Here is a 16,641-nt window from a genome sequence, read left to right as displayed (position 1 = left end):
CAATGCCTGACACAGAAGTATCATTAAAACTACTTGTATTGGGAACTTATCTTGTGGGGACTTCCCAGGTGGTCCAGTGGTTAAGACTCCGCGCTCCCACTCCAGGGGCAAGGGTTCAGTCCCTGATCGGGGAACTAAAATCCCGCATGCCGCAGGGCGAGGCCAAAAAAAAAAAAGCAATTATCTTGTGTATGCAGATCATTTCATACTTGGAGTATACTTCTTACCTAAATTATTTAATCATCAGATATAATCTTGAAAACTCATCGTTTTTGTATTGCTGATAGATTTTTAAATTGCCAAGGGCTATTTATTTTTTAGCCCAGTATTTGCTATTTCAAAGCTCAAGAAGTTCATAAAACTTGAAGAGTCCTGATATAATTATTATAGCTATGATAATAAAAACTAATTTTCCTACCTACTAATTTATATAAGATGAAATACTCAGGATAAACTAAAAACCCTTAATAGATTCTGGAATCAAAGAAATTGGGGTTTAAGTCTTGATTCTGCCACTTACTAATTATTTTACCTTGGATAAGTTGTTTAATCTCTTAGTTTCCTCATCTGTAAAATGAGGATAATAATAACTGTCTCATAGTGTTATTGTGTGGTTTAAATAATAACCTATCTATAAAGCCCTTGCATAATGTTTAATAAATAGTAGCAGTAATTTTCTCAAAAAAGAATGAGGCCTATTTATTACAGAACTACCACCAAAATCTATTAAACAACCCAGCCAATTTTTCTCAAAGGTTTTTGGATTGCCTTTCTGTCCCCAAAGCATTTTCATCTTGTACCTTTCAGTCACCCTACTATTGTCCTCTCAAGATTTGCCCTGTAGTACAGTGGTTTCTAAATGTTAATCTGTGAACTGGAGCTGTTCAGTGACAAGAGTTTTCATTGGGCTTTGTGAAATGAAAGTTAGGCAGTTCAATGTAGTGATTATTTCATAAAATTAACCTTAACTTTGATAGCCTATTCATCTTTTTTGGGGGTGGTCCCTAAATCTGCTCTTTTGAAATGGTGATATTAATTCTGTAACTTTGCTTTAAGTAACTTTTAAAAATTGAAGGTTGACAATCTAATCAGCTATTATAATTTATTAAGAATTTCCCTTTTAGTTTATTCTTCTGCTATGTAGAAGCTTTTAAAATTTGAGGTACTAGCTCTGGATTACTTTATATCTTTTCAAATCTTTTATATTTTTAGGCAGTAATATAATTTCACAGATTGGTGCCCCTAGGGACCTCAGGAGACGGCTCCTCTCTTTACAGAAAGTAATGAAGTTGTTTTTGTGTTATTATAAAGGATAGGCTCATCTCTGATATCAATCAAATTCTAGAAAGAATTTCGGACAAGATAGCAAGGGAAAAGAGAAATTGGTATGCCATCCTACTTTATAAATTATTGTTCCCTGTGTTTTCTAAAGTTTAATGATATCATAGCTCAGATATTATTTCCAGGATGATTTAAAGAATGCTATGTGTGGTGGTTCAGCATGGGCATATAATTAAGCATGATAGAGTTTTGTCTTTCTTGAGTAGATACATCTGTTCTTTTTGTAAGGAGTTAGGAGAAGAACCATCAAGCCCATGGTATATTTCTTAAGCAGTTCGTACACTTCAAAGAGCTGTTAAATCAGTATATCTATAGAATTCTAGGAGTCTTTTGATGAATGGTCAGATTTATTTACTAAATTATTTTATGTTTTGATAGTGCTTGTATTCTCATTGTATGACCAGTGTCTTTGAGTTAAGGAAGGGTTAAATAATTATGGAATAAGATCAAACTTGTACATTTAAAAAATTTTGTGCCCTACAGAATATTCATACTATGATGTAAAATGCTACTTTTAAAGTAGTATCATTGATGTATACCAGCTTGTGTGGGTCATCGTTAATAATAAGTCATTGCTTTCTGGCTTCTCTGGCTTTGAGGACCTTCTTGAACTTCTCACCAAATCTTGTCCTACTTTTTGTTTTTCTTTAAGATCAGTCCTTTTAGTACAGAATTATTGTACTTCTTTATATCCTGGTGGTATACATTAAGAGTTCAAAGTGAGATTCTTATAGACTGAAAGTCCTTTAGCAGAAAGTTGGGACAGGAAGAGAGAGTCTATGTTCAGGGCTCAAAAGTTTAACTTCTCTTTAATGATATAGTTGTTAATCTTCTGATACCAGACTTTTTTTTATTTTTAACATTCTGACTTTATAGAATTTAGAAATGGAAAAGAATTCCGGAGCCATTTATTACAGCCTTCCACAAAGCAAAAGAATTCCTTCTTTGTGATCCTTGCTAGGCTGTTCTCTACTTGGATATATACTCAGTGATTGAAAGCTCCCCAAGTCATGTGACATCCCTAATGGTTTTACATGATTTTAATTCTTCTTGTCAGCCTCTGGAAATTCAGAGCCTCACCTCACAAAATACAGCCTCACACAATTGAAAATCTTAACGTTTACCTCAGCATTGTCTGGTTTCAGCAACGTGAGCTGGGTGTCTGTTGGCTTATTGCCACCACCATCAGTGTAACATGGACAGGAAAGAATAAATTTTCTGGTGTTTCAGAACAGTTAGGTAAATTAGTATATTTGATTATACATGTCAGCTCCACTTTAGGAAGTAGTTAAGTTGAAGCTAGAGGGTGGTTGGGTGTTGAAAATAGCCTGTTTTTTGTTTTTTTTTTTAATATTCAGAACACATCTGGACACAAGGGGGGGGGCTCATAAGGATTAGTGGGTTATAGCTTTCAGAATCCTGTCACTTCTCAAATTAACTTAAACCATATAGCTTTTGATTAACCATCGAAGGAAGGAAGGGAGAAAGGAAGGAAGGAGAGAGAAATATGGAAGGTGAGTAGGTAGAGGGAGAAAGACTCTTGGGGGATACTAAGTAGACTCATATTTTTTTAAAGCACCACAGAATACTTACTCCCAAATGATCCCTTAAATTAAATTTGACTTCATGCAAAATCCTAGAATTTTAGATGTGTTTGGTTTTTTAACATCAGCTTACAAGTTTAAGGAAAAAAATAAGCAAAAAATGTTATTTCTGTAATGAAACAAACTAGTAGTTCAACTTCACTTGCTCTTTTGTTAGTTTTCTTAGTGGGATGATTTTGTTTTGGAAAATGTAATCACAAGAGATGTGGTAGTCTAGGAAGCATTTTGCTTGAAGGGTTGGCTTTGTTTTTTGTTGTGGGAATTTACTGCTTTTTCCATTCTATTGTCATCATTATTAAAGAGCTGTAGATGTAGAGTTATTAAAGAATTGAGCTTTTTCCATTTTGGTTTTTCTTAGGATTCACTCCTTCTCCAGTTGCACAGCCACATCCTTCAGCTGGCCTTAATGTTGACTTTGAATCTGTGTTTGGAAATAAATCTACCAACGTTATTGTAGATTCTGGGGGTAAGAAAAAATTGCTTTATTAACATTACTATAATGTTCTAGTTTAGAGTCTGTGTAAGGACAGATAATGGTCCTTTTAACGTGTAAATAGATGAAATTGGGGTAGCCAAAGAAGTGGTCCCTCTTCCCCCAGCCACTAGAAGAAAGCTTCAAGGGACTGTTAGCCTTTACTCATTTCTTAGTGGCAGTTTTGAATCTGGGTAGATTTTATTTCTCCCAGAGCTATTAAATAAGAGAGAAAAAAAGAGATTTTACTCAGATTAGACTGCTAAATTGCTAGGGACTGTGTGTAGAATGCTGTACCTTTTACTCTAATTTTTACCTTTACTGAAATGAAATTGGCTTTTTTGAAAACTAGGAAAATATGACCTGTGGTACCTTGACTCGTTGAGGTAGTCTGTGTAATGAACAGCTAGAATAACTAAATATCAGAGTTGTGGGTTCAGGGGCTTTTTATTGTTTTATAGTATGCTTGTTTAGTCATCTTAAGAGAACTTTATAAAATCTGTAGAGCCAAGTTTCCATTTAACATCTTGGTAATTTGAAGTTTTGTAAAGATTGAGTTCCTGTAAAGTTGGCACCAAATTATATTCTTAATCATGGGGTGGTAAGTGTAGTAATTAAACTCAAGCCATTTAAAGAAATATATTGAGGTGCTGTTAATTTTATAATATACAATTAGTTATCATAAGTATACATACAAAAGTAAGAAGCAAACTTATAAAGAATGTGTATGAACTAGGAATTTATTTTTTTCTGTGCACTAGTAGGTTTATAATTACATTTTTTGATGCATTTGACTTTGTCCTCTTGAGTTTATCTTGCTGGGAAAAAGGATAAAGGAAATAGAAACCAATTGTTCATATTTTATAAACCCCTGTTTTTGGTGACTTTCTTTTTCATATTCTCTGGTATTCCTGGGTTGTACCGTTCAGTCCTTTGGTGGTTTGTTGATTGGATCTGTTTTACCTTTTACTGTTTGGTAGAGAACCTTAAGGGATTTTATTTATTTTATTTTATTTTTTATTTTTAAGCAGGGTTCTACTTTACTAGATAGTTTTATGCAGTTTGAGTGTAGTTTAACTATTTCTTGTGTATAATTTAGGCTAGCTGTTTTTAGACAGGAAAAGAGATAACCTAGTGGTTCATTTTCACTTGCTTCTAATATACTGTTTTACATATACCTTACATTCTCCAGTTTGAAGAGTATTAAAAGGTCTATAAAATATTATTTCTTAAAAGGAACTTTTTTTCAAAGTTACAGAGATATATTTTTTACCTGTATTGCTTCAGGTATAAGTGAGTCTTCAGAAAATTTTGTCAGCTGAGTGGAAGGATTAATTCCATTTCCTTCTCTTTCACAGAGAAGGGATTTGAAATGGTGGATTTCTCCTTTTTCCACTTAAGAGCATTTATTAGTGCCTATTTACCTGGAGGACTTCTCCAGTAAACAAACAAGGAGAAAAGGCAGAGACCTCCTTTAGAAAGCTGTAGCACCATAAAGTTCCTTACAAATCCTATTTCGTCTGTTTGTAACTTTAAGGCTTTGATGAACTAGGTGGACTTCTCAAACCAACAGTGGCCTCTCAGAACCAGAGTCTTCCTGTTGCCAAACTCCCACCTAACAAGTTAGTATCTGATGACTTGGATTCATCCTTAGCCAACCTTGTTGGCAGTAAGTATTTTTTGTATTCTTTAATCTTTAAAATAAGTTGTTTTATAAAAATTAGTCTAGTTTTTATTAAATGCTTTCTTTTTCTCCTGTCCTAGATCTTGGCATTGGAAATGGAACCACTAAGAAGTGAGTGTTTTATTTGTATTCTTTCCCTATGTGCCATTTAGAGGTTGATTAGGCTTTCCTCTCAAGAAAGTATGTGTAGAGATGTCATCTGCATCTTAAATGCTCCGTTCAATCTAAATGTATAGTAAAGAAACTTCATAATTACACATACTTAATATTCTCACTCATATTTATTTAAAGTGATGTAAATTGGAGTCAGCCAGGTGAAAAGAAGCTAACTGGAGGATCTAACTGGCAACCGAAGGTTGCACCAACAACTGCTTGGAATGCTGCAACAATGGTGAGTTGGAAAAGCTCATTATATATTAACATGAATGATTTAGGTAAATGTGTAACATGAAAGTGTTTTTTAAATAGTGATAAGGCATAAGTGGAAAGATTGTTACCAAGTTTTAGAAATGTAAGTAATTTGTATTTCTTTTAAAGGAAGCTTGGTTGACTATGTTTGCCAGGTACATTTTAGTAGCTAACATTTATTTAAAGGTTACTTTGTGTCAGGCATCATTCTAACAAATAATATGTGGTTTTGTTTTATATAATCTTCAAATTTACCTTACACGGTAGTAACTATTGTTATCCCAATTTTACAGATGAGGAAATGAAAACACAGGGTTATTAAGTAGTAAGCCCAGATCACAGAGGTTGGGTGGGTTTTTAGAACCCAGGCAGCCTTACCTCAGAGCATATTTTCTTAATCACTATTCTCTACTGCTGGTTTCAAATCTATTATTTATCTGTCTACAGTAAATAAATAACCTTAACACTGAACCAATTGCTAGATTCACACACATACACGTATTTCCCCCAACAGTGGCTCAGTGTTCACTAATGCAGGGGTCCCCAATGCCTGGGGCCACAGACCAGTATGGGTCCACTGCCTGTTAGGAAACCGGGCCACACAGCAGGAGGTGAGTGGCTGGCAAGCGAGCAGAGTTTCATCTGCCGCTCCCCATCGCTCGCACTACCGCCTGAGCCATTCTCTCCCTGCTCCTCCACCCAAGGAAAAATTGTGTTCCCTGAAACCCGTCCCTGGTGCCAGAAAGGTTGGGGACCGCTGCACTGATGGTGCAGTGTTCACTAATTCAGTGTTCTGGTGACTTTAAGAATGTAAGTGCAGCAAATAAGGAGAATCAACTATATAAATTATATGACAGTATCAACAAAAGCCAAGCAAGTATAGTTTTAATTGAGTATGCCTATACACATACACATCTCACATAGATTATAATCTTAAATCCCAAAACAAAAAAACTCATTCTAGTGGATTATATATTTTTTTATTTTACAAAAGAGAAAACGAGTGCCAGAGGTGTTAAGTGACTTGCCTGGGGCATCCCCACTAATAGGTGCCTGAATTGAGAGACTCTTGCCCTATCCAACTGGCCCCAGAGCTTCTTGCAGTACACTACACTGTTCCCTACTTCTCCATCTTCTGGTCATCTTCATGTCAGAGCTGAAACAAGGCACAGTCCCACCTTGTTTGACCTCAGCTGGGAATGAATGCATCCGGTGACAAATTTTTCACCACTTTGCGCACGTATGTGAATGACTTCAAAAGCACCACAAGTATTGATTTTAGGATTACAAATAAATTTCAGTGCATAGCAAATTTGCAAATAACAGAATCCATGAGTAATGAAAATTAATTGTATATGATAATTAATGAGTTAGCATCTAGTACTGAAGAAGTTCTAATGGTTTTAATTAATATAAGGTATGGTTGTCCCAGAGTAGTTTTGTGGCCGTACCCCTATCCTTGGTCAGCTGCTGTTTCACCAATCCAGTAAGTCTCCCTGCATCGGAGAAAACCAATTTCTTTTTGTAGAAAAATTTGAAACATGCTTTCTTGCAACAATGTGTGCTAATCAGCATTTGGTAACACGAGCCACACATTGTATCCTTTCTGTTGTTGTTGGAGACCCCCATTATCCTTTTTGTTTTTAAATTTTTTATTTTTTTTATTGGAGTATAGTTGCTTTACAATGTTGTGTTAGTTTCTGCCGTACAGCAAAGTGAATCAGCCACACGTATACATATATCCCCATTTGCCCACTTTTTTTTAATATACCTTCAGGGGCGTTCTTTTTTTAAATTTTTTTTCATTTTATTTATTTATTTTTTACATCTTTATTGGGTTATAATTGCTTTACAATGTTGTGTTAGTTTCTGCCGTACAGCAAAGTGAATCAGCCACACGTATACATATATCCCTATTTGCCCACTTTTTTAAAATATACCTTCAGGGGCGTTCTTTCTTTAAATTTTTTTTCATTTTATTTATTTTTTTACATCTTTATTGGGTTATAATTGCTTTACAATGTTGTGTTAGTTTCTGCTGTACAGCAAAGTGAATCAGCTATATGTATACCTATATCCCCTCCCTCTTGAGTCTCCCTCCCATCCTCCCATCCCACCCTCTAGGTCCTTAGAAAGCACCAAGCTGATCTCCCCACATTATCCTTGTTATAGCTACTTTTTGTTATTAAATCTCTTCCAGAGTACTGTGCTGTTTTGCTGTTTTCTTGGGTTAATTGTATGTTAAAATTAATAGGGCTGAGCTAAAAATAGTGTGCTGTTAAAGTTTTACATGACGTTAAAGAATTTTATTAGTTTCAGTCTCCATTAATGGAAAATAGTATTGAAATTTAGCCACCTTTTTAAATCAGTACTTTTTCTCTGGTAGTGGTCACTACCGTCACCAATAATAAAACCTTGCATTTAAATAGTTTACATTTTTACACACTCACACACACACTATCCTGAGTCTGTAAATAGTGCACTCTTGGGGGAGTTTGAGCAGCTATTGTCCCAGCTGTAAGGATAAAGTTATGCAATTTTTTTTTTCCCTCAATTGCAAAGCAACTAGAAAGCAGATTTAAATTGAAATCCATCCCTTCTGACTCGCAATCCAGTGTTTTTCCCACTCTAACACACCTCTCTGACTAGGGATGGCAGGAGGTTAGGTTAGTAGATGTTATAGCCTCAGGAGTGAATTATACATTGATAATATATGAGGAATGATATAAATCCAAATGATATAAAAATACAATGAATATTTTCTTATTTTGTATGAAATTAGTATTAATCTGTATGAAGTATTACAAGTTTGCGAATAGCACTTGACTTAAGATTGACTTTTAGCATTTAATAGGCATCTAACCATCTAGAATTTGTTGATAAGAAGCAATATCTATGGTGCTGTGTTGTATATGGTAAGGTATATTATCTCTTAAGGATTTTGTTAAAACATTTGTATGTATGTATTTTATAGAGGTTCTTTGTAATGACTAACATTTAGGGCTGGTGATGTGATTCACTACTTAGATAAACTGCTGCTTTTGACATTTCTTTACATTTCTAACCTTTTTAATTAATCCTTAAACACTGTCAAGGTTTTTAAATTTTTAAAAATTTTAACCATTCATTGATGTTTTATTAAAATATATAATGATGTTACACTACCAACTCTTTCTATTACTGTTTGCTTTTTTTCTTTGGTAGACATTATGCAATGCAACCCTGTTTATGGGATGCACTGTTGATGCTACTGATAGATTTTATGTTTTGATGACACTTGTAATCGATAAACTATTATGTAAGTAAGGTGATGATGCCAAAGACTAAATTTCCCGTGTCAACCTTGATAGTGTTTTAGTACAGATGTTCGTCCATTAGATACTGGAAATACGAGGGATTTTAGGTAGTTAATGAATGTTCATGTGAACTAAAATGCTCTCTATGTATTTTCTGTTGTGTAAGTACTTGTTCTAATCCAGTGTTATTGCATTATGTAATTGTTCTCCCTGGGAAAAACAGAATGGCATGCATTTTCCACAATACGTAAGTGACCAAAAACTAGCCTTTTTTGCAATAAATTGGCATGCTGTTAACCAGTGCTGTAGCAGAATCTCATAACCTCCTAGCTATTACTTGTTTTCACATTCAGATTTTCAATGTGCCAAAAATTCTTCCTAGCATCTACTGATTTTGTGGGTTTGTTGCAGAATTGATTCTGATGGTGGCATGGGAAATACAAATTTTTTTTTCTTGCTTAATATTCTGCCATTTGCTGCCAGATGGCTGGGTGTCTGTGTCTGTATCTGTGCTGCCACTATGCACTTGATGACTTCTGAATGAAGGGAAATGTTGATTGTGGTAATGTTGAAAATAACAATTGCATGAAATCTTACAGGCTTCTGCTGAACTTGGCAGTTTGTCTACTGCTCTCGCAGCTCTTGGTTTTTAAGTAGGGAGAGACCAATAAGTCCTACATGCTCACCCAAATACTAAACTTTTAACTGTTCACTTTAGTTATGCTTCATTTAACTTCTCCATGTGTATGTTCAAATTGCCATATAATTTGTTATTTTTCATGTTATAGCAGTGTTATTGGTCTTTCACCTGTATTCAGCTTCTTCAGTTTTTATTATAAGATAACACACACAGGGAATGTTGTTAAGACAGCAGATATGTCTAAAATGATTCTGTGCTGAGATTGTCTATTTTGAGTTAAAGTGGGAGGAGGAAGGGACCTTAAACATCTTAGTGGTAGATGGCTCTTTTAGGACTTAAAGCATAAACAGACTTAAAGATATATTGCTCTTCCAAATTGGTGCTTTGCAGAAGATAGTTTAAATAATTTATGAAATAAATTAGAAGGAATACTAGTATACATACTCTTATGTAAGAACTTGTGCTCCTTAGAAATAGTCATACTCCATAGTGGTTTGAAATCTTTGGAGTTATTTGAAAAGAGTGAATGAGGTCCTTAGAAACTAATTTTTTGGAAGATCAGATTGTTCATTGATTTGGGATCTTTACATTTTTTTTTGCTCAAAAAATGAAGTACCTAGGAAAACATTCAGTAATGCTACTTTCTAGGCAAACATTTTTTATGTTAGTGATAGACTTTAAATTTTAGAACTTTGAGTATTTTTAAAAATCTGAATATTTTTAAAGCTTGTAAAAGCACAATGAAATCTTAGGTCACTGTTGTATCTAACTTTAAATGGTATTTTTTCTTTCTGATAATTCTTCTTTTCCGCTAATTTCAAGACACTTTTTTTCATTGAGCTTTAATTGACACAATTATTAATGAACACAAATGTCATATTTAATCACAGCTGTCTTAGCAATTCTTTTTAGTGGAACTACAGCTATTAATTCCTTGAACTCCGTTGACATACATGAGTTATACTTCCTTGTTTATTTTTTCTTTCATCATGTCAGGCACCCCCTGTAATGGCCTATCCTGCTACTACACCAACAGGCATGATAGGATATGGAATCGTAAGTATTTTTCCCAACACAGCTTTTTGAAAATAGGTTGACTCACATTTAACATGAATTTATTTCCCAGCTTAACTGAAAAAAGAACTTAGTGCCACATATATCCTTAATGCCTAACACAGAACCTTGCACCATAGCATAGGTTTCATAAGTATTTCTAGAATAGTCATTATACAGCGGATACTATTTATTAATGTTCACTGTATTTACTTGGCTTATTTTTCCTCTCATAAGTTTGTTAGGTATTTTATACCTCATTATGAACTCATTTAAACATTAATGTTAACTCCAAGTCTTTGTTGTTGTGACCTTACATTAATACCAGTGAGGTCTTATAACCTGAATACCACTCTAGAGGAAGGGGGGAATTAATATTTCTTGAATTGTGTAGGGGTAAATTTAGTTTAGTATAGGCCGCAGAAATTTTCCTATGACATGATTGGGATAGTACAGAAACAGTCCTTAAACCTTTAAGCTGCCCACAACCCACATTCTAGATTGCCCTTACTCTCCCAACTCTCTTAATACATAGACTCACATAAATAAGAAATGAAGGTAGTGGCTTCAGCCCACCACACACTTGGCGGAACTGTTGCTGTTGGGAGGCAGCACTGCATCCGTTGGTATTGCTACTGTGGCTGCTTCTGCTACTTCTTTATTTATTACACATCTGTAGCTCTTTTCCTGCATATGAAGGAGTTTCACAGCTTTTGGATTAGTAGTCATTACATTAAAAAGGTGTCTGCACAAAAAACTCAAAATGACCCTCACTACAAATAGGAGTCATCCTAAAAGGTTAAATAGAACTTGCAGAAAGGTAAGGTTTTAGAATATAGCATTTTAACCAAAATAATATGGTGGTCAGTGTGTACTCTATTTTGTCACTTACGTTAATTATATACCATGGAGTGGTAATTTTTAAAGAGATGGTTGGTTGAGATTTATTTTCAATTATTTAAGAATGAACTAACCTCTTTGTGTGTAATTTAAGCCTCTTGGTTTTCCCTAAAAATGTCTGAAATAAAATGAAAGAACCATTGGATTCTTTCAATTGGGAGTAAACTTCTTCAAACAATCAACTATTTTCCCTTGTGCTTATTTGCATAATGGCATAAGAACTTGATTTGATACACAAAGGCAGTTTTCTTTGAAATGTCTTAGCCATTTTATAGTTTCAAGTTTCCCATGTCTAAAGCTGGCAGATTTGGAAATTTTTTTGGTCTAAATTATTTTGTCTGTTTATCATAGTTTGAATTTTGCAACTCATGTAGAAAAAGTTGAGCTTTTTTGCAAACTTTAAAAGATGAGCACATTAAAGACTTTCCATATAAAAAAAATACTCTTAAAAATTTGTAGATGGGGCTTCCCTGGTGGCGCAGTGGTTGAGAGTCCGCCTGCCGATGCAGGGGACATGGGTTCGTGCCCCGGTCCGGGAGGATCCCACATGCCGCGGAGCGGCTGGGCCCATGGGCCGTGGCCGCTGGGCCTGCGTGTCCGGAGCCTGTACTCCGCAACGGGAGAGGCCACAGCAGTGAGAGGCCCGCGTACCGCAAAAAAAAAAAAAAAAAAAAATTTGTAGCTGTCTTATTTGCATTTACAGGTATTTTCCCTTTGAGTTACTGCAAAAGTACTAGTACTGTTCATACCTGTCATCCTTCTTGTTTACTTACTCATAATAAGGAAAATGTGAGTTAACATCCTTTAACTTGACATTTTTTGTTTTTTTAGCCTCCTCAAATGGGAAGTGTACCTGTAATGACACAACCAACCTTAATATACAGCCAGCCTGTCATGAGACCACCAAACCCTTTTGGCCCTGTATCAGGAGCACAGGTACTAATTAACATGCTACACGTAACTCTTTTAATGTGCTTGATGTGGAAGAAATATAATAGCAAAAAATCCTTTTATACAACTTGAGAAGCAGGTTATTAGCATTTTTTCCCCTTCATTGTGGATGTTATTTTCTTCGCATATCTTTCTCATCTAAGAGTTTGTAGGAATATTGATTATCTAGAAAGAAAGGATAAGCAGATTACAAATATTAAAGATGGAAAATTCTTGATAACTTACAGTTGGTGGGTCCAGAGGATGGTTTTTCTGAGGTTAAGGAACCTTTTTTCTGATAATGATTCTGACATGCTCTCCTTTGTGGGCCTTAGAAACCTTGAACTCAGAACTCAGTGCCTTGGCTTGAATGGTGCTACAATAAAGGTGTTGCCTTTGAGATATTTGTGAAACTTGACAAGTCTTCAAAAGTTGTGAATGCTGTTTTTTCATTAGATAACTTACTGCTGCTAAAGATCATATTTAAAAGCAACCCCCCAAAAGGACAAAAAAGCTTGAAATGCCATGCTGACCTAATGTCTTCACAGGAAAGACTTTCCTCTTCAAATGTTTCTAAGGCCTTCTTCCAGTTCAAGAAAATTCACCTAAATATTCACTCTTTCTTCTTCATCTCATTGTTAGCATCAGGGGAATCTGTTTTTTTCTGAAAAAAGCTGCTCATTGTGGTTAAGAGAGGAGATATGAAGTTTCTCTGTTATTTACTTCTCTGGCAGCATACTATGGAATGAGATCCTTGTAAAGTGATAGGACAGCTTGTCCTTCTGTATCTGTGGCTGTGCTCATATCATTTAACAGTTAAAAATAATGACATGTGATTGTTAAAGTACACCTTTCTTGGCTTCCGATGCCAACTGATTGGTTACTTTATGTGTTTAATGCTATTTGAAAACATTCATGGGAGCGTTTGGTAATGGACTTATTCCTTTTCCACTTGAATGGATATAAGTATTACACTTGCCAGTGCATACAGTGTTACATGGCCAAAATTATTTGTATTGATCCAGTTGAAGCTTTTGTCTCAGAAACAGAAACAGAAAACAATATATTGTTACCTTAACCTTGGATGCTGCCTGACAGTTTCCAAGCACTTTCACATACATTATCTCATCTTATTCTTGAAATAATCTTTAAGGTAGATGGGCCTAAGATCACTATTGTCATCATCCTTTATCCTTATAGATAAAGAAAGTTGAGACTTGGAAAGGTTCTTCAACTAAATAAGTGGTGAAATGCAACTTAGCTCCCAGAATCCTTGATTCCTGGTCGAGTGCTCATTTGTGCCACACTGCCTCTCTACTAGTGCAACTCAGCCCCTGTGGCCACTACAGTAGTACTGTCTTCCTTTTGTCAGCAACGAAGCACTCTGCTAATTCCTTGGGTTTCCTGTTATATTATAAACTATATTTATGTATTTGGGATATAACTACTGTAGTTGTCAAGAGCATCCTATACAATTTTGGATAATAATTTTAACCTTGAAACATTTTATATGAGGGATTTTTTTTTTAATATGGTAAAAAAAAAATCTACCTTTAAAAAAATTGCTGGCCTCCTGGCATGTTTTCTTAACACAGATTTTATATCCTGTTTCCTTTTGAAATCCATGTAACTTTCACTGAAACACCAAAAAAAGTGCAAGAATTTCCAAGTTCTTTAAATGAAAGAGTGATAGAACTGCCTTTTTCTAATTATACCAGAAGAGAAGAGAATGAGAACATTAAGGTAATAAGTTTCTAGTTGAGAAATCAAATTTGAAGCGAGTACTTAATTTTAAATATTACTGATTGAGAAAAGCCTGTGAAGGAAGGAAATTGATAACTAGGAAAAGAAAATCAGGTGGCAGTAAAGTGGCTCAAAGAGGCTTTGGTCTTCTCCTTACGCAGTTATCTGAATCAGTTGAAAGTCAGAATCTTAAATTTTATGTTACTTTTAATTCCTTTTCCCCCTTTGTTTTCCATATGTCTTGTCATAAAGTCCCACTAATTGTTCCTCTGCTATTAGCTCCACCCTTTTTGCAGTCTATATCCTTTGCCCAGATTGGAACTTTTCTTGCCTTTCTAATTTAATCCATTTTGTAGATACTGGAGTAAACTTTTATAGGCAGCATTTGTATCATCTCCATATTCAAAACCCTGAGGAGACGAACCTAACATAACTGAAATGTAAGGCTTTCCTTCTGTCATAAAAACTACCTCACAAAATCTCCCTCTTTGTAAGAATAATAATGAATAAACAGAATATTCAGCTTCAATTCCCATGCCTTTATAACTCTCAATAAGTATCCAGTGTTCTGCTGCTGTTTGTCTCTTCCAGAAGTCCTTTGTGTGTCATAAAGTGCATTTACTCTTTACTCAATCTTAGTCATGTCTTGTCCCTTTTCAGTTCTTCTGAGATCTGAAGTTCTTTTCCTTATTCTGCATTATTTTTCTTTATAGAACTTACGACTACTTGACATCTGTTTGTCCATCAGTCTATCCATTTGTCCATTCATCCATCCATCCATCTGATCCTATATTAGATTGTAACCCTCATAGAGGCAAGCTTATATGTGGCTTGTTTACTTCTGTGTTCATGGTTCCTAAAACAGTGCCTGATTCATGATAGTTTTTGAACATTATTTGTCAAACAAGTGAATTTGGTTGAAAACTTACCTTCACCATTTCGTAACTTACTATGCTTCTCATCAGTATACCTTTTTACTTACTTATAACCATTGTAATAATTTATAGCAGTGTTCAAAATTGGTTTAATTTATGCTAATAGACCATAAGTTAAAATGTTAGATGACTGTCACCTGAAGAATGAAGACACCTTTAATTTCATAATTGAATATTTTTAATCATTTAAAAATGAAACTATTTATCTTTGAAGTAGGAAAGATTTTTCTCATGCTTTAGTATTTTAATGATTCTTAGCCAGTCCCTTGCATTAACTTTGTCCATCCAATGGTAGTAGTAACCAAAGTAATTTTTCTTAATGAATTACCTTTTAATTGTTCTCTCATTGTTTTCCTCTTTTTTCAATAAAAATTCCTTGAGGCAGAGATGTCTCTTTGTACATTGTAAAGTAAATGATAGTTTAAATGTAAGTCAAATGCCATCAAAATAGAATCTTTTAATCAAATCCCAGTTCTCCAGCTCTTATCAAAAAGCTTTTCCTATTCCTTGAAGTATTTCTTTTGGGAGCCATTACTTACCAAAGGTGTAACTTGTAGCTCCTGGTCTCTTGCCTACTTACCATTGAACCAAGCTAATATTCTTGAGAGTACCTCAACCCTCCCACATATATTTATCATATTACCATCAGTGAGGTATTTCAAACAATGTGTTGTGTGTTCTAAATTATATCTAGATTACTCTTAGTGCTGTGTTAGGGCCTGCTAGTGAGAAAGTAGCTAATACCTTCCACATGACTGTTAGCTTAGACTTTTTGTTCTTTAGGAAATGGTCTTCAGAATAGCTTTAATCTAATAGACTACACTGTAGTGTTGAAATTATGCCTCCCTATACACCTATACACTTCTTCTGTTCCCATCCCATTTTTTGTGCTGGCTTATTCTGTATTTTTTAAGATATTTTAACACAACTATTAGATGCTTAAAGATGGGTATTACGTTCTTGTGTTCCATGCCTAACATTGTAGCTTTTTTTTTTTTTAATGTTTTACATGAGTGCATCTTTCTAGGTGTTCGACTACATGGAAAACACTAGATACCTATGGTTAATGCTTTTTTTTTCTCTTCTGTGCTTCCTCACACTATTTGATTACCTGTTACCGGTTACTAATGTGTTTATTAACTTGGGGAGAGTGGGGACTTTTAACACCCTCTCACTCATGCTTTGTATAAATCTTACTGGTACTTACTGGTATATAAATTGAAATATCCATTGCTGGTCAATATTTTACAAACTCGTTCTGCGTTGCAGTATGCAGCTATTATGTTACTAAGCATGAAGACAATTAACCTAGTTAGTTTTGCTTTTTTAAGTTACTCTCACGTGAACTAACATTCTCTTAATGAGTGTTTATAAGACAGTTTAGATGTTGAAGATTTTTGAGGGGGAGGGTTGTGTTTATTATGTTCTTATCACTTATTTATATGAGAAACTCAAACTGATCCCTTATCTGTTTTCCCAAAAGCAATATGAAAACCATAGTAGAGTGTTACACTTGGGGATTTATTTTTTAAAATAAGCATATTAAAAGTTTTATTGTTTTCTTGATTGGTATTGGGGGGCTTTGAGGGTTTTTTTTAATGGAGGCTGTGGTTAAAGATGTAAAATGGCCGCTGG

The 16,641-nt window shown here is 34.7% G+C and overlaps 1 protein-coding gene across 3 annotated transcripts in view; it reads left to right on the top strand.

The window, feature by feature from the left end:
* PICALM (phosphatidylinositol binding clathrin assembly protein) overlaps positions 1-16,641 on the top strand; it is a 146,476-nt gene that overhangs the window by 81,102 nt on the left and 48,733 nt on the right. For all 3 annotated transcript variants that reach the window (XM_089914170.1, XM_022594026.3, XM_022594029.3), the window contains exons 14-20: positions 3,304-3,411; positions 4,955-5,086; positions 5,182-5,212; positions 5,393-5,492; positions 9,029-9,052; positions 10,442-10,501; positions 12,230-12,334. In XM_089914170.1, coding sequence (XP_089770296.1) covers positions 3,304-3,411; positions 4,955-5,086; positions 5,182-5,212; positions 5,393-5,492; positions 9,029-9,052; positions 10,442-10,501; positions 12,230-12,334 — 560 coding nt within the window. The remainder of the gene's footprint in view (positions 1-3,303; positions 3,412-4,954; positions 5,087-5,181; positions 5,213-5,392; positions 5,493-9,028; positions 9,053-10,441; positions 10,502-12,229; positions 12,335-16,641) is intronic.

The sequence above is a fragment of the Delphinapterus leucas genome, chromosome 7 (assembly GCF_059928025.1).
Source record: "Delphinapterus leucas isolate spDelLeu-1000000601 "Yukka" chromosome 7, BTC_Dleu_Yukka2, whole genome shotgun sequence".
Taxonomy (NCBI): Eukaryota; Metazoa; Chordata; class Mammalia; order Artiodactyla; family Monodontidae; genus Delphinapterus; species Delphinapterus leucas.
This window is presented reverse-complemented; position numbering and strand designations above follow the sequence as displayed.